We start from the raw sequence: 26,945 nt of genomic DNA, 5'->3' as shown, positions 1-26,945 counted from the left end.
CCCTTCTTCCTCTTGCATTTTTAAACGTTAATTCAGACGGCCTTTCATGGGCTGAGAACACACAGCAGGAATATGTGGGAGAAAGTAATGAGTGGAGCAGAGTTTCCTTGTCTGCGTGGCATTCCTAAACATTAGATTTATATTTTTCACTTTTGTCAGTTTGAAATAATTAATAATATAATGATGATAATACAGTCTTATTTATAATTAATAAATAAGACTAGCCATTTTTTAAAAAAAATGCTGATTATTATTTATATGTTTAACTTTTCAGATGTATTGTCTGCAGTTTTTCCACAGACAGGAAAAAAAATTGTTGGAATGAAATTACTCAAATTTAAAGCCCCCATCACTCAAAAAATGTGTTTAATTTTAATTGTAAATTGTCCAATCCCCTCCCCCAAATTGTCCGACCATAGATGACTTTCGGTGCCTTCGTAGCTACAGTCCTGGTAGAAGGATTCGAGTCATATATGAGTTCAAGACCCCAAACTAAGGAAATAGTGTAGGGAGGATTCAGGTAAAAAATGCGCCAATTTTTTGGCAAATAAACGCCAGTCACCACTATACCAAAATACACCCACACACCAGTAGTGTTTTTGTATTGAAAGCTTTTAAAGTAAAGGCATCAACTCTTTTAGGTAATTCAACATGTCTGCCAGAACACCCGCCAACAGTTATTTGACGTTCAATCACACTCTCAACCATGACGTCACAGCAGTGTGATGCAAATATTACCCTAGCATATAACAGATCAGCTGGAGATAAGCTACAGGTTTTTCTACTCTTTGCTAATATTGTTATTATTATTCTCCTCTATTCTACTTCTTTAGACTCAGTCAGTGAACAGCAGTGGCCCGCGTTCTCGCACCCTATTCGGGCACCGGCTAATGGTTCCAGCCGAACTGTGTCGCCCCCCCCAACACCGCCCCCCCACACACATCAGCCCCTAATGAAGATGACAAGTTGTTTTTGAGAGCGCGTGCGACTGCTCGCTCGGCGCGTGGCGCCAGCGCCCGCGTGGTTCCAAAGAGCGCTCGCTCTTTCCAACGTCAAATCACCCAGCGTGTCAATCACAAGGACTTCCGGTCATTACTTTCAAAATAAAACAAATAAATAAATCGATAATGTAAGCTTCAGACCACATTAAGTAAATGTGCTAAACATATCTCGTGTGATGTTCCCCGAAGACTTTAAAAAGAAAGAGGAAAGAAGAGAAAAAAAAACACTTTTGTGTTAAATAGGCCTACAGGCACATTATAGGCTTAAAATGATTAAAGGAATAACACTAACAATACAATGTCTGTATACTGTAATATTACCAGATCTGTAATAGCCTCCTGCAAGAAATTACTATGTAACAGCTCTTGTTAACGATATTTAAAACGATGAACAAACTATAACAAGCATACATCAGTGTGTAAAACTCATTTTTCTAAAACCAAATTTTTGAGTGGATTTTTTTTTATGAGAGAAAAAAAGATGACTTCCCTTAAAATTTCATTAAATGCAAATTGACCACTTGATGGCAGCAACAAGTAGCAAAATGACAGAAGAATGAAACAATAGTCGACTATAAATAAGTATGCTGTATTCTCTCATACTGTGTAAAAGGTTTAAATTTTTTGTCGGTAAAGTCAGTCATTACGGTATACAATCCATTTGGAAAAAAAGAAATCTTACTAAGCTTTAACTTTGAAGGCCAGACCGCCCTTGTTCCGGTCATGCTCTGGGTGACTCTTGTTAGATTCACGCAGCTGGCGCGGCTTGCCGCTGCACGCGCGCCTCGCGCTTCTGTCAGCGGAATACAAACGGACGGTTTTCAGAGGAGAGGGCTGAATTGCTCTGTGGGACATTTTTCTCCCGTTCAGATATTCTTGTTTGTCTCTCCTGTTGACCGAACACAAATTGACAGAAGGGGTCCGGTAAAATCGGCTGGAAGAGCCGTTCAGTGACAGCTGCTGTTATTTGACTGACAGACAGACCGGTGAAACGTGACGGACAGGTAAACCGCTGTACCTTTTTAATCAATGGCCCGGGGGATAAAGACAACAGAAAATATGCTGTAACGTGAAGTGGTGTGTTTATTTTGGACTTCACCGCGTTGTGACTGAAGTATGGAGCCGTTATAGCTGGTAAAGCGGAGACTGGAGGTTTGTGTCTGGGTTTTGTCTGCGTTCTGTCCCCTCCGGTGGACACAACTGAAGAGACTGGAGACACGGACAGAGACCCGGCTGTTTTTGTGTCGGCTGTTTCGGCGGAGACATGGCAGCGGCGATCGCCAGCGGTTTGATCCGACAGAAGCGACAGGCGAGAGAGCAACACGCCCACCGACCGACAACTCACCGGCGGCGGAAGAGCCCCGGCAAGAAGCAGGGGCTGTGCAACGGGAACCTGGTCGACATCTTCTCCAAAGTCCGGATATTTGGCTTGAAGAAGAGAAGGCTACGGAGACAAGGTGTGAGGGTGGGGGTGTCGTGGGGGGGGGGGGGGCACATGCAATGCACACAGACACGGACCAATATATTGATATGCATGTGCGCGCGCGCTTCCACACACTAAACACACACGTATGCAGGAACGCACGCGCGCCTGTAGACTTTTTATTTTTTATTTTTTATTTTTTATTTTTTCTTGGCGCGGCCACACACTCACACCCAGCCACCTTCACGGATGCACGCCCGAGGTGTACTCGCGCGCGCCCTCTTACACGCGCACACACCCCAATCATGCATAAACACAGACTGACAGACTCCTCTTTCTCTCCCCCCACCCCCTCCTCGGTGGTCTTTCTCTCTCTCCCTCTCTCTCTCTCTCACACACACACACACACACACACTGTCATGTCTTGTAGTGCCCTATGGTTCAGTAGTTCCCAGGTACATCCATTATTGAAGCCACAGATTAGTCTGTCTAGTCTCTCCCTCTCTCTGTCCGTCTGGCTCTCTATGCATCTCTCCCTCGCTCTATCTTTTTTTTTTTTTCCAGCTCCTAATCCCCATCAACACCATCAGACTTTGCCTCCACATTAGCATAATGTCACACTCAAACACAGGAAACAAACTTAACACCTCTCTCTGTCTTTTATTTGGAAATTGCACTTTGCTCCTTGTAAATACGGACGTCTCTTTAGAAGCAAGGTTTTCGTCCATGTGGAGGTCAAAATGTCCACCATCTATGAACCGGGACAGTGAGGTGATCAGATATAGGAGTGAATGCAGATTAACGAGAGTGTTGTGTCTGTGTGCCGTGGTAAAGCGTTCAATAGCAGAGACGATAAGTGCTGTTGTAATCAATTGATTGTGTGAGAAAGCAGCAGGTGATGGTGTGTATGGAGGGATGGATGAAAGGAGGAAAGAAGGAGACGGGAAATGAGGGACAGGGGAGGAGATAGAAGAAAGGCGAACGTGAGGAGTCATGTTGATAGGAATTGGTTTTCACCAGTTTGGTCTGGAGAGTGTCGGGTTGCCAGATCCTGGTGGGAGTTTCTCCTCACCTTCCTTTTCATTTGTCTTTTATCACCTCCTCTCCTCTTCAGTTCTTCTCATTTTTCCCCCCTTCCACCTCTCATTCTTGCATTCCACTTATTTTTTTCCCTTTTTTTGTCCTTCCTTCCTTCCACAACAACCTCCTCCTCCCATTTTTCTCCTTCCTTTTGTTTTTTTTAATCCCTTCTTCCAGAAATAATTTCCTTTCCCTCTCAGGTTCCCTTCCACCTTTCTCTCACTTCACAACCCCCCCCCCCCCCCACCATTGCACTCTTGTTTCCCTTCTTCTCTTCTTTACCTCCATTTGGCCTCCTTACTGTAGCTTTTTCCATCGCTCCGTTTCAGCCTTGTTCCCTTCTTCCATTTTTTGAGAAGGATAGAGGACAATAGCCTCCTTTCATCCCTCCTCATTTTTACCCCCCCTTCCTTTTTTTCCCTCTCTTGCCTCCTCTCTTTCATCATTTCTCCGCTTACCTATCTCGTTTGCATCTTTCTTTTCCTCAGACATCACCCTCCATTCCTTCATTTTTTCTCCCTCTCATCTCCCTCACCTGATTTCTTCCCTCCATCTTCTCCTCTTGATCCCGCTACCCTTCCATCATAATCTTCCCCACCTTCCTTAGATCTCTTTATCCTGTCTTCCAGCTTCATTTTGATTTGTCTCCTCTCCATCTTCCTTTACTTATATTCCTCTTTCTCGCTGCCTCTTCCATGTCTCAGCCTCCGTTCCCCTGCTTTTTGTTCTCCATTCCTCCTTTTGTCCCCTTTCTTCTCCCTTCTCCTCCTCTTCATCTCTTCACCCTCCCTCCTTTTTTCATCCTTCTTTTCCTTCTTTTATATTTTGAAAAACCAGATGTCATCAGCCTCCCCTCCTTTTTTGCTCCTTTCTTTTTGTTCTCTCCCCCCCATTCTTTGGCACCTTGTTTTTTTTTTGGGGGGGGGGGGGGGGTCATATTTCTCCTTTTCTTTCTTTCTTCTTCTTCTCCTCCTTCTCCTCCTCCTCGGCTCACCACCCTCCTCCCAGTCTCCACCCAGTCCTCCCCATATACCTTCCATCTTTTCATCCCTCCTTGCAGCTTCATTTTACTTCTCGCCCTTCCACCTCCTCCTCCTCCTCCTTTCTCTCCTTTCGTCTCTACATCCTCTGTGTTCCCAGCTGTGAGAGATGCTGGCGAAAGCTTGGCAACGTCTACAACGTGTGTGTGTGTGTGTGTGTGTGTGAGAGAGAGAGAGAGAGAGAGAGAGAGAGAGAGAGAGAGAGATTTGCCAGCATCCCCTACTGTCTTCCAGAGGTTTTGTGAAGGAGAGACAGACTGGAGCTGATCTGCAACCCTCATTACTCGATGAAAGACGTGGCTCAATACAGCTTAAATTTGCATACTTTTGTAAGCGAGAGTTCGACTGACACGGAGCCAAAATTGGCTTCTTTTTTTTTTTTTATTGAAAATGTGCTGTCCACTACGATATGACGGATGTTCCCCCCTTGTCCACAGCTAGTCGCAGTGTGTTGTCTTTATTACCCCACAGTGTTTGAATCCTTTAGTGAAATCAGCCTCGGTTAAAGAGCTGCTAACCCACCTGAACTACTTCATCACTCCGATTTTCAAATGGAGGATTTGATTGTGTCATTATGGAGGGGATCCCTCCCGCCAAATTAAAACGTAATCAGTGCCACAAAAATATTGCCTTTTGGTAGCTTTAATCAAAAAATAAAATAAACAGTCTCAAAGAATTCTCGTCAGCTGAGTCACGGCACCAAAGAGGGAAGGTGTTTTGATTTTCCGTGCCGCCACTGAAATGCACCTGCTCCTGTAATATATCCATATCACACATGGGGTTTTAAGCCAAACAGAAAGTGTGTAAATTCAAAGCCAGGCTGGAAGGAACGCCCGATTCCAAGTCTGATTCAGCAACATTTACGATACAAAAATACGTTTTTACATTATCTTTATAAATTAAGAAGACATTCTGGAGAAGTAAATGGCATTTCCTGGAGCTTCCTCCGGTTGTGCGTTCAGACAAACAAGGGCAGAGAGATTGAAATGTGACTGATTTCAGTCTGTCTGCAGTGGGCAGTGTGTGTGTGTGCGTGTGTGTGCACTGATTTCTGTCCTGCTCTGACAGACGGATGCTGGGGCAGGTATTTTGAATCATAAAGCAGCAAGAAATATCACCGCTGTCGGTTGTAATGACATTTATTTAATTCGAGGAAATATAGCCTGTCGTATCTATAGGCAAGAAGAGAAAATTAAAGGGAAAGTGTGTGTATCTACAGGGACGGAACAAGTGATTATTGTCATTATCAAGTAATATGTTTTTGTGACTCATTGTTTAGTCTGTAGAATCAGTATTTTCCAAAGCCAGATATGAAGTATTTGAATGTCTTGTTACCAAACTGAATAGTTCTGCTATGTATTTGGGTTTATAAGAATCCAAAGACTCAAATCTATTGCACACGATGCTGCGTGCACAATAGAGGCTCACCCTGCGTAGTGACCGAGAGGATGAGATTATGGATATGCCAAAATAAGGATTCACTGCTGAGACGAGGAGTTTAGTGATGCTGGAGGACCCGAGAGTCCACTCGCTGCTCTCACATTGACAGGAGCCTGTTGTACATTTTCAGGAGCCTGGTAAGGCCTGAAACTCTGATTAAATTAAACAGCCTAAAATCTGTGGCTAAAAAGCTGCTCTCTGGTCACCTTGAGATCCCCCACGAGGAACCAGAGGAAGATGTTAAATAAAAGGAAGGCTGCTCTCCCTCCACACGCTCCTGACCCCCGGCTTGAAAATGGATGGAGAATCACGGCCGGTGAAAGCGGTTTCACACAGACCAAAAAACCAACATTTGCCACTTTGAAGCCACTGCTAGTGATGAGTATTTTTCAGTGTTTTACACCGTCACCTCTGTTTGTCTGTTCCTGTGATGGACTTCCTGCACAGGGTGTTCCCTCGCCTGTCAATCAATGCGTAGTGAGAAGTATGGAAAATCAATAGATGTTTTTTCCATCAGAATTGTATTGTCAAGGCTGGAAAAGCCGAATAAAAAAACAACGATGATATGTGGGGCCTCTGTAGGACAAATTCAGGTTAAAGACTTTAGTTATGATCAAACAAACTGCGTCACTGCTGCCACATTAGAGGGGTGAAGGACATTTACTGTAGCTGAACTGCATCTGAATGGTTTCTAACAAGAAATCCGCCCTCTCCGGCACCCAAAGTGTTTCGCTAATCACTAATCACTCTGATGTAAATGAGGATGAAATGGTTGCATTCAGCCACTGAATGGTGTGAGTATGTGTGTGTTAAAGAGAAAGACAGAGAAGGTCTTTAATGCATCACTTGTATGAGACACCCATGTTGATGCCTTCTACCATGTTAAACACTGTGTTTAGGCTCAGACTGGGGCGAATTAACAGACAATATGACATTTCAAATCAGCGTGGCTGCTTGAAGGGATGACTGATTGGATCAGATCGCATTATGGTGAGAATATAACTGTGTGTGTGTGTGTGTGTGTGTGTGTGTGTGTGTGGTTCGGGGAATACCCTTCCACTGGAACAGTCTGGAATCACTGTTGCCGTGGCAACCCGAGGATGGGAATTTCCCTAGTAACAGACAGAATGTGGAGATTCTGGGAAAGAGTGGGAATATCACCTTGGTCAGTGTGGTAATGTCACCGTGGCAACGGTCAGACATGTCGTCAGGTTGGATTATGAGTAGATTGATAAGTGGATGTTAGGTGGATGAATAGACATGTAAATAGATGATGAGTTGATGCTGAGTAGATGCTGCAGGACAGTTCCCTGTGGAGAATTATTGATTTTTCATCTGTTCCAGCAGGCAGCTATGCAAACACCAACAGCAACTCCATCTGACACGGTGATCATATTCATGACAGGGCTGGACAGAGTGATTAAAAATAAAGCAAGATAAATGTAATAGTAGCGGATTTTGCATTACATCAGTGTTTCTGTTTTGCAGTATGATCCGTTAAAGCTTCTGGATTGTGAGTTTATTGGTTAAACCTCCAGCCATACGTGATTGGTTGTTTTCTCAGTTTAATTACATGGACTTCAGAGAAAATTCCTGTGAATTTGAGCTAATTGAGGTTGATAAAAGATGCATAATATTTAATGATTGACACTCAAGTGTTGTGATATTTTCTTTAAAAGTTCAATAGTGTTTTTGAAAATAATCTGCAGTTTAGATGTGAATGTTGCTGTGGTTCATTTTGTGTTGCGTTTAAACCCACCCTACAGCTAGATGGCAGCGTTGCGATCTATCTTCAGCTTTTTGACTCTTCCACTCCAGCTCAACAGCGTCAAGTGAGACAGCAGGAATCAGGATCATATTGCTAGTGTAAACACAGATTTATGACACAAGATATTGCCTTGCTTACAGTATCGCAGTATATTTGAATCGTTACCCCTGAGATGTGATACACATTGTATACCAGATTCTTGTCATACAGATCATTCAGAATGTAAATAGTAAATGTTGCTTCTTCACTCAGACTGAGTTTATGGTGACCAGGAAGGAAAAGTGATGTTGGATGTTGTTTGAAATTTTATGATAACTTGTGTCGATGCGATGCTTCGGTACCAATTTCCAGTATCTTACTTTGAGTAACATGACTGTTTTTCTCCAAACCCTTTTTTAAAAATAAATAAATAAATAAATTGTGTGGCCTTGAAAATTTCCATCAGCTGAGTCACAACTCCCACCAGGAGAGGTATTCTAACCACCACTGAAATGGACCCTGCTGTAATATATCCATATCACACACAGGTTTTAAGCCAAACAGAAAGACGGATGTGTAAATTCAAAGCCAGGCTGGAAGGAACGCTTGATTCCAAGTCTGATTCAGTAACAAAAATACATTTATTACGTTATCTTAATAAGAAGACATTCTGGAGAAGTAAATGGCATTTCCTGCAGCTTCCTGCAGTCGTGCGTTCAGACAAACAAGGGCAGAGAGATTGAAATGTGACTGATTTCAGTCTGTCTGCAGTGGGCAGTGTGTGTGTGTGTGTGTGTGTGCTGATTTCTGTCCTGCTCTGACAGACGGATGCTGGGGCAGGTATTTTGAACCCTAAAGCAGCAAGAAATATCACAACTGTCAGTTGGAATGACATTTACTTAATACATGAAACTATATCCTGTGCTGTGTTCACCTACCAGGATACAGCTATCAAACGTTATCATTATATTCTTCACATCATCCTAAGCTTGTTAAACCAACTAACAATACAAAACCCATGTCACAAAGACATCAACACATTTACATACCAAATGCTGTTTAAATGTAGCTGTACAAGACAGCCTAAATAAAGAGTGGGTATGATTCTGTAAATATGTGATTAAAGAATAAATAAACAAGGTCGCAATGTGACAGTCAGTACTCAGTGCTACAGACACATTTTAGTCAGTACCAAGAAAGCACTGAGGTCTGAGATCAGGTCCTAGTGGTAAATGCTAAATGGGCTGCATTTATCCGCCGCTCACTCAGAGCACTTTACAGCATTCACACACACACATTGGTATAAAAAGCAGAGTTTGAACAGACAACATTTCTTTCTCAGTCTAACCCCTTGTCAGATCAGTGATCAGACACTATAACACGTTATCGCAGATATCTCAAAAATATCCAAACTTGTGCTAATTTCCATTAAAGGAATGTTTAGAGTATTGTGCATAACGATAAGCATTCAGAGTGTGTTTCAGCATAAACAAGAAGCTGTATGCATATTTTCATATTCCTGTTCCCACTGGCCTTTCACCTACCTATGTGATGTGTGTTTAACTCCACTCCTAGTGGTGGGGGATTCTGTCTTAGTTTAGTTTTCCTGATCTAAGTGAGATTTATTAGTGAGTGCGCCACACAACATGCTAAGCAGTGTGTTGGGAATTCAGTCGGTTCAAGTGCCGGTTGAAAGCTCCACCGCTCCCCCTCCCCTCCCTCCCCCCTGCGACAAGATGGATCCTTCACAAAGATGGAAAACACCTCTGCTTATCTCTCTCTCTCTCTCTCTCTCTCTCACACACACACACACACACATACACACACCTACACACATGCACTCTCTTAATAAACTGGGTCACTTTTGGCTCTTTCTTCTGTCCCCGTGCATTAGGGTATACCCTCATGCCTTCACTCTCAGTCTCTCTCTCTCTCTCTCTCACACACACACACACACACAAACATTCAAAGGGGATTCCTGCCCTGCCTCAGATGCACTGATGAAGGCGATGGCGGAGGGAGAATGGGTGTGGTCACCGTGGGAGCCGTGTTAAACAATCAGCGGGCGAGGGAGTGTGTTTGTGTGGAAAAAGCGTGCTGTCTACCTACAGAGAGTTATGACCACAGGGTGGAAAAATGCCTGCCCGTACCTGCCGAGGAAGCGCGAACACATCACCTAACCTAGGTGTCTCTGTGTCTCTAGTAGCATAGAATCGGTCTTAAAGCATTATAGACAAGCTGCTTCATGTGGAGATCCACATAATTGAAATAAGTTTTGATAAAGGGAATCCTTCCTGTATTAGACTATGGATAAATAGTAAACAGAATATAGGTGATACAAAGCCAGGATGAACCCGTTTTAAACCATCAAAGGTTCAGAAATAATTTATCAGTGTTATTCAAGTGGAACAATGACCATGAAGGAAGGATTAGTCCAAGAATCCTGTAATGGTTTGGATGTGCCTGACTGGTCTCTCTGCAGGAAATCCCTTAGGATGTAGCATGTGGTCACATTGTTCTTTAATGCCAAGCTGTATCTCAAATGTGCCTCTCAGGATTGGTGCAGAATTTGATTTGCCGGCGCTGAATTTCTAGATGAATCATTTATGAATCTTTCTGTCAAGGCCGACAAAACTTTTTTTTTTTTTTGCCTCATTTTATATTCATCTGTTTTTTTCATATTTAAGGTGCTCTATGATGGACAGCATGTATCAGTTCTTTTTGACAATTCCTCTGACTGTGTCCTTTGTCTGTGTGTGTGTGTGTGTGTGTATGTAGAACCACAGCTGAAGGGCATAGTGACCAGGTTGTTCTGCAGGCAAGGCTTCTATCTCCAGATGGGCCAGGATGGAAGTCTGGATGGGACCAAAGACGACAGCACCAACTCCTGTGAGTAGGCGCATCACACACCGACAACCAGGTGTGCTTATACACCAGTCAGCCACAACATTAACACCACTGACAGGTGAACAATCATGTGGATGTTCTTTGACACACACTCACCCATCTGAACATTGCAAACGAAATGAAGGTCGAGATATACTTTTTCTTCTCTATTTGCTGTGAAAGCCAGAGAATGGCAGGAGAGATCTGATGACTTGTACTTCTTATTAAAGCATCTTAAAGTAGTTTAATCTAAATGACTGGCAGCCATTTAACACACCAACTGTACAGCAACAAGTGGCCGTTCGGAGGATTTCTTATACAGCACTGCCCTCAGGGAGGAGCTGCAGACGGATGGCTTATTAATGAATGTAGCCTTCTCTATATTCTGACACGCTAGGCTGAGAGAATGCTAATCAGTAATCACTACAGCACACAGCTCGCCCGTTCAAAGTGTCCCTTCCACATTGGCTGAGCTGGTTGCTCTCCGCCGTCCTCGTGTTGCATCAATGTCCCACTTGTTTGTTTCTTTTGGCAAATGTCTTCGCGTCACCACTTTTTAAATTTTCTGCCACAGCTCGCCGTGCAGATCAAACAGAATTTACTGCAGCTCCCACATGTCGCCAAGCTTCATTTTCCATTTGTTTGTCAAGTGTTTTTTTTTTTTTTTTTTTTTTTTCTTTCTGGCTGAGCCATGTTCAGCGGAGGGGAGACATCAGCGACATTTCCTGCAGCATTTAAAGGGATGGTTGTTACCATCTCTAATCAGCCGGGTGCAAATCTTTATGTTAATGAAGGCTGTGCATGGGCGTGATGGTGATTTAGAAAGTGTGATATTTACCAAAGATGATTACTTGCAGGTGTACTTTTGCACATTGGATAAATTATTCTGCTCGACTCTGCACAGTGTAAATGTTGGCTAGAAAGATTTCACCACTATTTCTATGGAACCTTAATTAATGAGTGTAATCAGAGCTTGATTAGAGAGAAAACCAACAAATCATGTATTACCTCGGTGTAGACAATGCCTCGGTGGGCTTTACAAACTGCACAGTGTACCATACCATTCGAGTAAGGAAAAACTCCCCACAAAAAATCTTTTTAACAGAGAAAGGTGTGACTACACTATTATAAAGTGTTGCTAAAAGGTGGGCATTAATGGACAAAAGCATTAAACTGAATTCCCAGTGAGGCCGGTGGATGTTACAAGCAGCGCAAACAAAATTCTACTCATCTCCGTTATACAGGGGTGGGGGCACAAATTTCCGCAAATGAAAGCAACGCATTTCCACACTTTATCAGCGCTAAGTTTGCTGAAAATGCAACGTTGCAACCTTTCCCAGGCATCAAAAACACATCATGTAACAGTGAACATCTTTATACTCAAACTAAAAACAAGTCAAGTCACAAACACTGGAGATATAACTGATATAATATTCTTTGATTTTGTAGTGAGTTTTGTGTATTTAAAAGGCACAGATAAGAATGGGCACAGCAAACTAGTTTACATAACTGCTATGGAATGGTTGCATTGGTTTGATCTACAGGCTTATACCCATACAAATGAACACTAAGCAAAAAGTAAATAAATTGTGGTTGAAGAGGGGAAGTTCAGACAACAGCCGCTAGAAATATTCTGACAACCTTAAAGATCTTTATTACACTGGTTGGTTCGGAGATTTGATTTATTCTGCTGCTACAAAATCTTTCAATTGATGCAGAAGTTACGATTGTTACAGAGAAAGGCTGAATTCATCCTGGATTTATGGTGTGACATTGTTCCTGTGGTAACAGCTGGACTGTATGTGTTGTCAGCGGGCTAATCATAGCGCTGTAATGATAGGAGGTTAAAGAGGTTTCAACTGACCTCAGAAGGAGGCTGGAGAATTTCAACCACCTTGAAAGGTCACAGCTAATGGTAGCCAATAATCGACATCGTATTTGTCCCTTTTTCACATTAGGCGGGAGCTGGATACAGGAACACATCACAGTGGTAATGTTATAGTAATAATAATAACATTCAAGTTTCATCATTGTCATTTTATGCTTTAGAGCAAAATGTTAATTGCTCTCTCGTTGCAGCTCCTCCGTCAAATCAACTCGTTGTGAGTTCTGAAAGCTGAGAGGCTTGTTCACACACCCTCAAATCTAAATGCCATGCAAAACGACTTTCTCAATAAAAGTAATCCATTACTGCTAGTGAAAAGCAGGGAGCTGTGAGTTGCTGACCTCTACTCCATGCTGCTCAGGTTTTGAACTTTTAAAACATTTTTTTAATGCGCGCCATGGGGGAGCTCCTTTACCACCTTCTGCTCTGAGACAACATTCGACATTCATTGCACGATTTCCCTTGTTCGATCCCTCAATCGTGTGCTAGTAGGAAGTGTGACTTTTTACAATTATGGCCTCAAAATACCAGTGGAAAAAAAAAAAGAGGTATCTCATAATTGGAACAAAGCTGAACAGATAAAAGGCAGTGAGGGATTGCAGGAAGTGAACAGACACGCCGGTGACACTGTCATTGTCTTTTAAAATACCTGCCCAAGGCTATCAGGGTGTGATCAGCTGTCTGCTGTCTCTGACTGCCCCTCTTCAAATAACACTGACCCGATGAAGCTCAGACCATGACTGTGCCTGTGAAAAATAGACAAAAGTAGGCTAGTATTAAAATATTATCCATCTGTCCTTATGTCCTTCTTTTTTAACCCGTGCAAGAATTCCATGTCAGATTCCGAACTCCGAACTGCGCAAACTAGGTTACATATTACTCCGGCCGTCAGCACTGGGTCATCACGCAGCTGTGCAGAGACTGAAATAAAGAAGGGATGGACTCACAAGAGGTGAAAAATCCAGAGATGGACAAAAAATTGTCTTCCCTCACAAGAGATGTTATGCTGTCACACCCAGAATTGGATTTACATTAACCGGAATATTCTCTTTTGAGCTCCTTTATAACAACTCAGAAAACAGATCTTTAACTTGATATTATGCCCATGTAAAAGACATGATTTGAGTAAACCTTTAGTTTCTAATTTCTAAGTTTATTGTAGATAATTGGTAACACCAACCATTCCACCATTAAGGGATGTTAATTCTATCAGACTGCTCGATCAAAGCTGTTTGGACTCAGCATATATGCTTCACGTTGCCACCATACTTTCTAACCAGGGTAATGTCTGAAGGGTGACTCAGTCAGCGGGTCGTTCAGCCTGCAGGATGGAGCCACGTTATGGCGATGTGCTTGTGTTTCTGTATTTTCTGAAAGAAAACAAGTTAAGGAATTACTTTAAACCCTCCTGGGGTGTTCGAGTGTGCGGCAGAATCTGCACCATTAATAAATACTTAATTATGGCCAAGTAAATTATGCTTAATCATGGCTTCTTCTCACCATCAGAAAATGATTATGAGATACATTAGTTAACTGTAACTGTTATTGCACTAACTAATGTTAATTAATGTACCCTTATTCACACACACACACACACACACACACACACAGACATCCACACACACTAAATCTGTCTGTTTTTGCCCTCAGCTCTGTTTAACTTAATTCCTGTGGGTCTGAGAGTCGTGGCCATCCAATCAGTCAAGACCGGCCTCTACATCGCTATGAACGGAGAGGGTCATCTCTACTCATCGGTGAGGACGCACGCACACACACACACACGTACGCACACACACTCGCTCAGACAAGTACAGCATGCAAGCATGGACACAAGAGAAGTGGGACGACGTCCACAAAGTGTGTTTTAGTTTTTCTCTGCTTGTGTCTGTCAGAGGACTCAGTTTTTTTTAAAAAAAAGCTGTAACTGATAAATAGAACAAGAAAGATGAGACTGGTCAAACTTGTGTGAAATCGTGGATGTCGGAGAGACCAACAGCAACGATATGGAAAACATGAGTAAACAAAAAAAGAATAAGAGTAAGTGGAGGGCAAGTGAGGTAGAGGAGGAGCAGTGGGCTGCTGAGAGATCTGCTTGAGTGGAAGATGAATTATTTGCATGCTGACTCTTCTGAGAAAGTTCACGCTATTCCACTGACGTCTCTTCTCCCTGACATCATCCTTCTGTCCTCCTCTTCATTTCTCTTTCTTTTTTTGGGCGGGTGAGCGGCGAAGATGACAGGAGCCAGAGAGGAGGTGCTGGGAGGAGGAAAAGGAGAGGTGATAGAAATGGATGTGGGAGGGGGGGATGAAAGCAGGGAAATGAAAGGGAGAGGTGAAGGGGGAATAAAGGTGAGGCCAGGATAAATCATGAAAAAAAGAATGAGAGGGAAGAAGAGAAGAGGTGAGTGGGAGGCAAAAGAAAGGAGGTGAGGATGAAATAGGACAAGGACAATGAGAAGGAACAAAGAAGATGGCCAGGAAAGAGGAAAACGGCTGGAGACAGACGGCGGAGAAAAACATGGAGAGGAACAAGAAGATGTTGCAGACAGGAAGAAAAGATGGAGAGGAAAGAGGAAAAGGTTGTATACAGCCAAGGAGCAGACGGAGAGAAAGGACCAAAATGGATGTAGACAGAATAGAAAAACAGCCAGAAAGGACGGAGGACAAAAAAATGTAGGCAGGGGAGGAAAAAGATGGAGAGAAAGGAGGAAGAACATTGTAGACAGAAGCAGAGAACCTTGTGGACAGAAGAGGAGGGGGAAAAAGATGCGGAGGAAGAGGGAAAAATGTTGTAGACAAAGGGATGAGGGGAAGAGAGAGGAGTAATCTGGACGAGAAAGAAAGGAGATCTGTGCTGCTCTGCTGGGCTTTCTCAGCCTGTCGCTGAAAGTCACAGATGCATGAGGGCTTCCTGTAAATAATTGAAGAGGGGGAGTCCCCCCCTACACACACACACACACACACACACACACACACACACACATAGAGAGCAGAAATCCCCTCTAAAGCTTTATAGAAGGGAAAGTGAGGATGTTTGATCATGTTCCAGCTCTGTGACTGATGTGCAGGCAGCTACATGATCACGAATATATAAATTACATGCAGCAGGTTCGAAATTTATCCTGATGTCAGCACTGCTTGATGTTTAATTGGCTCCTGCAAAGGGCCCGGCAGGTGTAGCGCAGTAGGCGTAGAAGTGTACGGTAAGGATGGTGCCACTGTGCCTGAAGAGAGACTCATTAAACATTATGTTGGCGCCGTAATAGTTTTATCCCGGCCTGAGCCGTTTTACCTTCATGTATTTGCGCGACCAGGCGGTTCTGGTTCGCTTGGACTGAGCAGGTTGTTTATCAGAAACAGTTTGGATCATCTTTCATGCTCTTAGTTATTGTAGAGCTGTCAGGGAGTCGATACAAATCAGCTTCTGCAGCTTCAACTAAAACACAGCACACATGTCAGCAGTCCTTGTAAAATGTTCCAGATGGATTTTGCCCTTGGAAGTGTTTTTCTTTTTATGTAACAATATTTCAAGCTGCAGAGGTCAACAGGTCTCCTTGGAGGTATCGCTTGCTTGTTTTGTTTTGGTTTTTTTTTTAATCTCGTAGGAGTATGCGGAATATGTTCATTTAACGCACCCTGCAGGAGTAGAGAAATGACCATGTCCAAATGAGCTGATCTCAAAGTAACAAACATGGGAACAAACAAACACCTTCCTGTTACAAGCACGGTTTATTGAGTGGGAACATTTGCAGCACACTGTGACTGCACTGTGATTATTCTAATCTCACAATGTACTGAATACAACGTGCAGGAAAAGGCATTAGATGGACAAGTATGGAGTTAATGATGTTATATTCAACTGCCTGTAATGTTTTAATGGATTTCATTTTTTGTTTGCGTGGCTAAAGGACAAACACGACCGTACGCAGCAGAGTGCGGTTCGGCTTTATGTCACTGACAGATCAAAGAAAGAAAATTCAGTAGCAGGATGATTCACATGACTTCACAGCCTGCCAGTTGGGAAAAAAAATGCGAGGTTACATTTCGGAGCAAAATTTTTAACATATCGCGGCTCACGTTCATCAGCCCGAAGGAATATTAACAAGGTGAATCTTACCAAAGCATGACACAGTATTTGAAACAGTCCAGGCTGTAACAGGAATACAACAACAACAGTATAGAATTAGAAAAGACAAAAACATGCAGATCAATTTTGCAAAGTTCAGTTTAAAGGCAGCAACTCAGGTGCTGCCTTTAAACTGAATCCCAAAGATATTCAACAGCGCATATTAAAAAGCTGCCAAGTCGAAACCAGCGACTGTTATACAAATAAATTATTCACATTCATTCACATTCTCTCTTATCCTATAATTGTCTAAACCACTAATTATTTCACAAGTAGAATCTATAAGATAAAACACAGTTATGTGCTATGAATACCATTTTGTTAACATTGCAGCATCATCTCAAGAAATTTGAAATAAGTACACTGTTTTGTACATTCTGTGTGCAACAGTTGCCTCTCTTCCCTCACTCAGACTCCTTTTCCCCTTATTGCAAATTGTTAATGATATGCTGCAAACTTAGTTATACATGGTAGGACTATCTTATTAATCTCAGATCCCAAGCATCTGGCAGTGTGTGGTTGTGCATGTATGTGTGTGTGCGTGTGCTTCGGGCGTGCGTGTGTGAGTGCAACTAACAGATGGCACAGTGTGCAATGAGCTGGTATGTGATAATTATGGAGCATACTGGGGAAAGTGGAGGGGGGAAAAAAAAGTGCTGATGAGTTTTTGTGTGTGTGTTTGTGTGAAAGAGGCGAGGAGCGATGAGAGTGTGTTCTTGTGCAATGTGTGCTTTGGTATGTTGCGTATATGGCAAGCACTGTTACTGCTACTCCTACTATAATTATTATTATTTTCTACTACTGCTGCATGCCTGGGGTGAAGAAAGGTGGAAAGGATGTAAGGGGTTAAAAGAGCATAAGTAAACATTATTTTGAAAAGGCTTTCCTGCTGAAATGTGGTTTAAAATGTAACAAACCAGAGCTGCTCGAAACATATTTCTCGTTTGCAGTATTTTCTCCCAGATATCATAAGTTAAATTGTTTATGTATCAGTATGGACGTGAGACAACAGTACCCCACCCCCCCCACCCGTCTTTCTTTATATCTGTTTGTTTTTGAAATCTCAAATGTGCTGACTGTCCACCAGCCAAGTTTAGGAATGGAAATGTATTCCTTCATGCCAGCTCCCGTGAGTCAGACTGTAAGAGCCCCAGTCTGTCTGCTGGAGAGGTCCCGAGAGCCCCGAACATCATCAATTCAAGTCCATCCTCTGTTCGTCTTTTTCACACTCTTCTCGCTCTTCTCTCTCTTTTTATTTTAGTTCCAGGTGTCCTCAGGTTGTAGAAATATCTTAAAGTAAGGGATGGCAAATAGCCCGAGCTAAAATGTGGTCCCCAGCAAAAGCTTTTTGTCCCCTTGAAGGGCAGAATAAACCCCAAACCCCATTTATATCCCGTTAAAAATGAATTTAGCAGACTGAGACTATGGTCTTGGTTTAGTTCCTGGTGCTGAAAAGAGGTCTAATAGACTTGCCAGATGAATCATGTTCAAAACTACCTTTTACTACATAATGTGGCAACTTAGTAAGTTAAATAAAAAAGCAAAAACAAAATCACATCTGCATTTTAACCATTAGAAATGAATATCTCACATCTAAGTTTCACAGTAAGATTATGGCATTATTTTAAAGGTAAATTAAAGTCCCACTTTATCTGTCTGTTCTGTGTGGCTTTGAGTGATACAGTGTCTGTTACCGAGAGCAGAAGTGCTTCCCCGTCTTCGCACCCCGGTCTTAAAGCGTTTTAAATTCAATTAAAAAAAAAAAAAAAAATGCAGTTAAAATAGAGTTGTTAAATAACCTTCAAATGAGCCAGTTTCATTTCATGTGCGTTTCACAAAAATGATCTCATATTTCACTCTTAGGCTGCTAACTAACCATTATTTTCATTATCGATTAATCAACCATGATTAACCAAGCTATGTTTGTTTACATATCATTAAGAAATGAATGAGAGCCCATTTTATTATGTGACAAAAGAATTAAATCCCAACATCTGAGATGGCATTCTTGTGTAAAAAAAAAAAAATGACTTCAGTTAATCAGTTATCAAAATAATTGCTGATTAATTCTCTGTCAGTTAATCATCTAATCCCTTCAGCACTTTTTCATTCATTACAGCATTAATAAAAGGAGAGACTTTGCTCATCCTTTTTGCATGTTGTGGATCTGTCCTTCAGCGTGTCCTTTTAACCTTCTCTACTCGCAGTCGTTTCCCCAACTCTGTCTGTTCCTGAGCTACAGCAGGTTGCCTTACAGCGAGATGTTTTCAACAAACGCCTGGTTGCGTGTCCTGTGTGTATATGCCTTCGTGCACACGTCTGTGTATGTAGGCGCGTACTTCCATTCATAACACAGCCTGTACAGCACTCAGACAGCGCTAGTCCTGTGATGTCTACATCCAGAAAGATGAGAAGGAAGACGAGTGGCGGAGAGAATAAATGTTAGCCATGTGAGTCATGACGGGCACACACAAACACACATACGCACACATTTTCTGGTGACTAGAGAATGAATTAGCTGCTGGTGAGCTGTGGAGCCTCTTCAGAGATGAAGCTCTGTGCATCGTGCTATCGAAGTACCACATGGCGTGATTGACACTGAAATAGCAGATTTGAACATTTGGACAAACCTCACATCCACCGACAACGTTTGACAGCCTTTGCTAATATATGCGGAACCTTTTTTTCTCAGCCAGACTTTCTGTTCAGAGGAACATGAACTGCAGTTCGATGTGAGAACACAAGTTTACAGTAAATAAATGTACTGAAGTACTTCAGCTGAGTACACTTTGGAGGTTAAAGCACTTTGAGTTCGCAGTTAGAGACGCTTTACACCCCTGCACATCTCAGCAAACTTCTGTTGAAAGATAAGATACAAGCAGTGTGGTCATGGAGTAGTAGTGGCCTCAGGACACAAAGACAGTGCAAAGACTGAGACAACTCAGACTTCATAAAGTCTGTGTTCTGTTTATTTAATATTCATTTATTTAATTCTTGAGTCAATCATTGGGCAGCACGGTGGTGTGGTGGTCAGCCCTGTCGCCTCACAGCAAACAGGTTCTGGGTTTGAGTCTGGGTCTGGGCCCTTCTGTGTGGAGTTTGCATGCTCTTCCTGTGCCTGCATGGGCACTCTGGCCTCCACAATCCCAAAACATGCACATGAGGTTGCCTCCAGGCGTGAGTGCGTGAGCATGTGTGATTGTCGGTCTTCGTGTGTTTATCAATTTATCGTCTCCCCTTTCAAAGATCACCTGATGTGGACAAAGTAATATCCAAGCCCTTTCCAGGACTCTTCAGACAAACAAACAGGATTGGTGGAAATCCAGAATCCAGTCTTGGAGACCAAAAAAAAGAAAATGTCTTTCTTTCTTTTTTTCTACAATACTGCATAACTAAAATAAGAGAGTCTTTTGACAGATCTGCGATATGTCCTGTTTGTGCTAGCATAACTATAACCCACTATAGCCCGGTTAGCATCCTCCTTCCAACAATTTCAAAGGTAACTGAAAAAGTGATAGCAGCTAATAGATCATTTGAATTAGTCAGTTCTGTTCTATTCTATGCTCATGCATGCAATTAAAAAAAAGACTGCATTTACCAGTTGTTTAGATAAAGTTTTAATATTTTGCAGAAGTTCTTTATACAATCCACAAGTTGTCTTACAGAGTAGCTGTGCTGTGAGTTGTTGCTCCAGCTCTAACACACCTGATCCAATTAAGAGTCACACACTTTCATAACAGCATAATTGGATCAGGTGTTCAGGTCTGGAGTGGTTGAGGAACAGCGTGGTGTTCCTGACACGCCGAGGGCGACACTGTGATTGGACTCAGATTTATGCTTTGATTCAGTCTGTCTGGGCTCGAGGACATCCTTTCAAGTCCCCTCTCGAATGTCCCTCTTCTCTTTTTTTTTTTGTTTTGTTTTCATGTCTCGACACTCCTCCTCCTCTTCGTTCTTCTCTGTGGGCTTCTTTTTCTTTAGAATGATTTGTTTACCCACAATTCCCCTGGGTAATTAGTGCTGTGATAATAACTGGTGTTGGAAACAAACACACCCACTCACTGAGCAGTACACACAAACAGACACACACACACATATATATACATACACAGTGGGATGAAAAACAGCTTCCTGGAGCTTAGTGGCATTAAGTAATGCTACAAGTAGAACAACTGCACGCCAAATTTGAACGAGGCATCCACATTTTTTTTTCCCCGACACTTTAACACAATTCATTCTTATTGTTTCACAAATTTAGTTGGAATTAATTAGTTGGTTATGCATAATTACTATACATTTCTACACATGATATATATTTATAATGTAGATTGTTCAACCAATGAAAAGCCTTTCTGTTTCATTCCTTTAGGGTTAGACAGTAATAATAAGAACTGTGTAATAACATATGCTGTCGCAGCCCTAAGTTGACATTATCAAGTTCATTATCAACAATCTCCAGTGGTATCAGAAACCTGTAGGAGAAAAGGAGTTCCAAGATAGTTTTCGGCGTAGCTTTGTTGCTATACCTCAACCCACCGATGCGCATGTTTAAATCAAACTTCAGGCGGTCAATCTGCCCTTTTTGAAAGGAGAACTTGTGGCCTCACTACAATGAGCAGCTGCCCCGGTCAGCGACATGCCTGGATGCTGCCTTCCTTAAGGAGTCTACTGTGATGCCGTTTATCCAGTTTTGTCCACCACGTTCCTGATTGTCCGTGGTGAATTAGGACAGAAAAAGAAAATACACAAGAACAGTGTAATCAACAGTTGATTGTTGTACTATGAATGTGCTTCTACTGGAAAGCTCCCAGAGGCCGGCATTGGAACTGTGGTAGAGCTGGGCAGCTCCGGTTGCCAAGTGTTGCCATTAGTGCAGCCTTGTTCTGTGCCAAGACTTGATATCGCTCTCCATTTCTATGTTTTTGAGTTTCTTATTTTTAGGTATTTAATGAACGAGAGACAAAGTGCTGCCTGGATCAATTTAGCATGTTTTGGAGCAGGATGTAATGGGCTCCTTTCTCTATCTGATTACGGCCGTCTGTAAAACAGCTGCCATTCAGGCTAGGATGCATGGGACGTACTTCTGTGCAATCCCAAAGATAACGATGCGCGTGCATGCGTGCCGTGCGGTGCGTTCACTTCCACTAAATCTTTGCAGAGTGCGGAGAAACGACGGGACGAGAAAGGAGGGCGAGCGACGAAGAGAAAGGCTAAGATAAGAGAAGGGAGAGGAGGAAAGAGAGAGAGAGAGAGAGAGAGAGAATCCCCTGCTGTTTTTCCAATCAGGAGGCGTCGTCCTCCTCGACGGGTGATTTATCCTCTCTCTTCTTCTTCTTCATGTCCCAGTTTTTTTTTTCACCCCACCCTCCATTTCTTTCATTCATTCTTTCTCCCTGTCTTCTTTCTGTGGGCAGCCTGTGAATGCAGCTACTTAGAAATGACGACAGAGACACATTCGGGCGGCGCTGTTGTTAAAAATGACTCACCTGTAAGGCCGAGGTTCTCATCTGTCTGTTGTTTTTTTTTTCCAGTTCTCTTTTAGCTCATTCGTGAAAGAAACATCTTTTCCTTTAAAAGCAGCAGTAAATGATGTATGACCTGACTAACCAACATTCATAAGTGTCTGGCACTGCTCTCTGCACACCAACAAAAACCATCCTACTTAACAAATGAGTAATGAATCCGGGGTGCAGGTCAAGATTAAATTTATATTATTAAGTTAATTCAAGCCAGGACTGAAAAACATCAAGCCTTATAGGAAACTGTTAATACAAATCAAAACCATGATTACCCAGGGGGAGCATTTGATTTGTGGTGGATCATTTACGTGTGTGTCGCTGACATTGCCAATAAATAGAGCATCCATTCATTAGAACCTGTCTTGTTCATTTAGTCACATTTCATATCCCAGAAAGCCCCTCCTGCACCTCCCTCCATTCATCCCCTAGAGCCACAAGTGTGTGTTTGTGTGTGTGATCCCTCGCAGCTGAGCGCTGGAGCCTCCCAACCCTGCCTTTAATGACTGTCTTCCCGTGTTAGCATGAGCGGATGTGGTAGAGCTTGAGATATAGCACATTATATGTTACAAATGCAAGTGTTTTTGTGTGTGTATTTGCCTCTCTCTCTCACTCTTGCAACCCCCCCATTATACCCACCCACCCACCCACTGACCCCTCCCTCTCAGCGCTGGTTGGTTGCCACGGCTACAGTGTCGCCTCTCTTCCTCATGTTGCTATGAGACTCGGACCGACAGACCTGAGCTGAATGACAATGTGTCTGTGGCTCTGGCAAGAGGCCCACAGCAACCAATAAGAGACGGTCTAGACAAACACTTCCCCATCCTGGGGGTCTGGGGACCTCGGGGTGATTGTTTGGGTTGGCAGGAGCCTCCTCAGCCATACAAGGAGTGCTTCATTAATGTTATGTTTTCATTTCCTTGGTCTCAGCGACAAAAAAAACGCGTCATCATTTTCTGGTAAATGATTATGAAAGCTCCTGAAAAAAACGAAGATTGGCCCCAGAAAGAAAGATTCTCGCAAAAGGGGAGACAGTAGAGATATTACAGTAGTAGTAGTATCAAATAAAGATAGTTAAAGATAGACAGCTCCTTTAAAGCAAAAAAGAACCAAATGTTAGACAGACAAAGTTTTAAACTGGCAGGCGAAGAAAGTGGAACATCTCATAGCAACTGAACCAGTGGAAAGACGAGTGAATATCAGACTGTCAGGGTGACGGAGGCGTCCGAATCATCCAAATGAATGTTAATGTTGCTCCATGTTCCGACACATTTGCCATAACAACTTAATAAGGTGATAATATATTAGCTGTGTCTTCAGCGTGTTTAGTACCCCACAAGTTACCAAAAATTGTTGATACATATTTGAATTAATGTGTATTTTAAGTATATATGGTGGGAAGCCTTAAAACCTCCTCATAGACAGTAAAACCAACCATTAATCAAATAATTAAGTTGGGTTTTGTAAAGTTCCTAGTATTCTTCTTTATATCTCTGTGTACTATTTATCCAGACATTTTGGTGTTTACACATTTAGCATTTTTCCCATCATGTAGCTTTTGCTCTCCTATATTAAGTCGATGTAGGATCTCAGTCATCCGGGTCATGGTAGTTGAAGAGAATGCTAAGGTAATGACTCTGCGAGAATGTGTATCTGCATCTCAAAGGTAAGGGATACACCTTTGAGGACTCCAATGGACTCAACTTTCAGCCACCCGTAGTGCAGCTTTGAGATCCCTTCCCAGATGGTTTAACCCCGCATTTGCAGCATGTCTCATGTGACCATAATGCACAAAGTGTCAACGACCCACAAGACCACCCCCATGGTGACAACCCCTCACTAGACATTAAATAGCTGGATTTTACCCTTCAAATCTCGGAACTGAAACCTTTCGGTTGAGAGGTGAAACTTATTCAACAACCTAAAGGTATCTGGTTACCTTCGCTTCTAGCACTTCAGTCTCCTGTGTTAATTCATAATATAACTTGTGTTTTAACAATTCAGCTAATCGATGAATTCATCAAGAAAAAAATGTTAAATATTTTCTATGTTTGGATCTCTGGGCTCTTGTAGCTGCTATATTCTAGTTAATTATCCAAAAAAATTTGGATAATCATTAGATGCAGCCCTGATAATGAATCTTTTTATCCCAGGCTGATCCCATCCTGTGTGGACGTCAGAAAGAAACTTTCCACTAAAGATCATATATCACTGAGCGAGGCCTCGGCTTTTAGATGTACATGTTGCGTGAAAAACTGCAATTTGCCAATAAGTAATCAGAATTTCTGGAGCCTGACTTGTCAGTCTGCCTCGATTTTGACCTCCCCGAATGAAAAGAGCGTTTCATGTCAGGCTGCCTTTTTACACTTCCTGTGACTCAGTAGTGCAAGCGGACACCAGGGAGAGACGATTTCTCTCCCCGGTAAGAATAACACCTTGACTCTGTGCTGAAATATGCTCCGCTGGAGGCCGCCGGCAGCAATGAAGAAGAGTTTTGACACATAACAGCAGAGCTGACGTGGGTGGGGGGAGAGTGAGATCTTTTGGGCTCTGTGTCGCCAGAACCAATCTGCTTTCTTTTTTTTTTTTCTTTGAAATCCGTTTGTTTTTCTTGTGCTTGAGATTGATATGAGTTAGAATAATACATCATTAAGGGAGTGTGGGGCTGCACCTCCCAGCATGGTTTCATTGTTTTTATATCGGATGTCTGACCGGAGAATCACTCAATTGGTTTGATGGGTGATACACATACTGGCAGGTTGATATCAGATACAAAGAAAATGTTCATTCTAATTGTTCAGTAAAGCATTTTGTAAGTGAAAACAATAACACGTTTTCATCTACTTAAAAGCTGCTCAAAGTGTCCTGTGGAGCCATTAACTAGTCCTAGTTTATTTTCAGTCTTTTTTTTTTTTTTCAAAATGGCAAAAAGAAAAAAGAAGAGTTCAGCATAAAGACAATACCTGCTATGTGTAAAATATTTTCTCTCAACAAGAAGTAAAAATATCCACACTACATCTGAATGACAGATGCAAGTTTGCAGCTATGGTTGAGTAACACGTTTCTGTCTCTGTCTGTCTCTCTCCTCAGGAACTGTTTACAGCCGAGTGTAAGTTTAAGGAGTCGGTGTTTGAGAACTACTATGTGATCTACAGCTCCATGCTCTACAGGCAGAAGGAGTCGGGTCGGGCCTGGTTTCTGGGCCTCAATAAAGAGGGGCAGGCCATGAAGGGCAACAGGGTCAAAAAGACCAAACCGGCTGCACACTTCCTGCCTAAACCTATAGAAGGTAATGTAATATTTCTACACACAGGAACCAGGGTCCATTCATTCAGATTTTGTTTTCGGTCCATTTCTTTTTTGTTTTTTGATTAGATTTATTGAGGCTAAAATGTTTACAGTAGTTTTATTGGATTATAGAGTAAAGAAGCACCTCCCATTCTTCCTTTCTTTTCTTCATTTTTCTTCCCCTTAACCTCTTCCCCTGTATACTTTACCTATCTTGTGCTCTTACCTCTTCTTTCTTTCTTCTCCTTTCCTCCCAATGCAACTGTATCTCCCCCCCCCCCCCCCCCCCCATCCTTCTCTTTTCCCCATCCACTCCTTTAGTTGCGATGTACCGAGAGCCTTCGTTGCACGACGTAGGGGAGGCGGTGCCTAAACTCGCCGGGGGCCCGCCTTCTAAAAGCACAACCAGCGAACCGGTCGTCATGAATGGCGGCAAACCAGTCAACAAACCCGACAAGGAGGAGACATAACGCCGTCCCACTTTTTACACTCCCCCCAAGTCAACTGGAAGCCAGGAAAACCAGAGACTCGCCCCACTGCTTAAAAAAAAAAAAAAAAAAAAAAAAAATTCATCTGAAAAATTAAAAAAAAAACAGCGACAAAACAAACAAACAACAGCTCAAGTTCTGTCTGGTCAGCAGTGGGGCCGCACATCCCGCCTCACCTCTCTCCCAGTTGGAGTTGTGGGGCGGGGCCTGAGGGACAGAGCGCTGCAGCTGGTGACGGGATGAAGAGGGGAGGGATGAAGACAGTAAAGTCACGCCAATGCCAGCCAGATATTCTGGAAGTGGGACAAGTGGCATGCCCTCATACGGGACACAAAATGACTTCTTCAGAATATAAACAAAACAAAGGAAAAAAAATGGGGGAAAAAAATGTTGTCTTCACCGGTATTTTTCTGTGACAATCTGTAAGAATGAGGCCCCTTTTTCTTCTCCTGATATTTTCTGTTGCCAGGTATGCTCACTTGCTGATGGCTACGGACACACACACACACACACACACACACCCATACACACGATCTCACACCCAAAATCGACCGCGAGGCTTCGATCTTTAAGTAAAGAAACAGCAGATTAAAAACATCAGCAAACATCAGGCGAAGAGAACACTTAAAACACCAAGCACTGATGATTCAGCGGGTGCTTAGTCATCGATCAATTAAGATTTGGCACAGGAAGCTCTGTACCAAGCTTACAATGTACTTGAAAATGGCCCTGTGCTTTACACACAAGGTAAAAACATCTTATGCCCTGTCCCTAATTATCACATAGCTGTTATGAACAAGAGAGTTCTTCTTTGACACCGCAGAGCTTAAAGCATGTTTGTCCTCTCAATGTTCCGTTCTTATCTCTTTGTTGGGTGGTTTATTATTCAGCACACAACATAGCACTAGTGATTATCAAGCTACATTGTTGTACAGGCACAAAACACATTTTAGTCTCTCCATCTTACTTTTTTTTTCTCTATCCCTTTCACTAACGCTACGATTTCCGCAAAACCGACACGAGTG

At 42.6% G+C, this 26,945-nt stretch overlaps 1 protein-coding gene across 3 annotated transcripts in view; it reads left to right on the top strand.

The window, feature by feature from the left end:
• LOC124055481 (fibroblast growth factor 14-like) overlaps window positions 1-26,422 on the top strand; it is a 54,709-nt gene extending 28,287 nt beyond the window's left edge. For 2 of the 3 annotated variants that reach the window (XM_046382383.1, XM_046382384.1), the window contains 4 exons: window positions 10,510-10,620; window positions 14,153-14,256; window positions 25,235-25,433; window positions 25,754-26,422. In XM_046382383.1, coding sequence (XP_046238339.1) covers window positions 10,569-10,620; window positions 14,153-14,256; window positions 25,235-25,433; window positions 25,754-25,902 — 504 coding nt within the window. In that variant the 5' untranslated portion in view covers window positions 10,510-10,568 and the 3' untranslated portion in view covers window positions 25,903-26,422. Of the gene's footprint in view, window positions 1-1,831; window positions 2,459-10,509; window positions 10,621-14,152; window positions 14,257-25,234; window positions 25,434-25,753 lie in introns of those variants that run through there. The other variant, XM_046382382.1, reaches the window with a different exon arrangement.
• Window positions 26,423-26,945: the final 523 nt, after the last annotated feature.

The sequence above is a fragment of the Scatophagus argus genome, chromosome 24 (assembly GCF_020382885.2).
Source record: "Scatophagus argus isolate fScaArg1 chromosome 24, fScaArg1.pri, whole genome shotgun sequence".
NCBI classification, from domain to species: Eukaryota; Metazoa; Chordata; class Actinopteri; family Scatophagidae; genus Scatophagus; species Scatophagus argus.
This window is presented reverse-complemented; position numbering and strand designations above follow the sequence as displayed.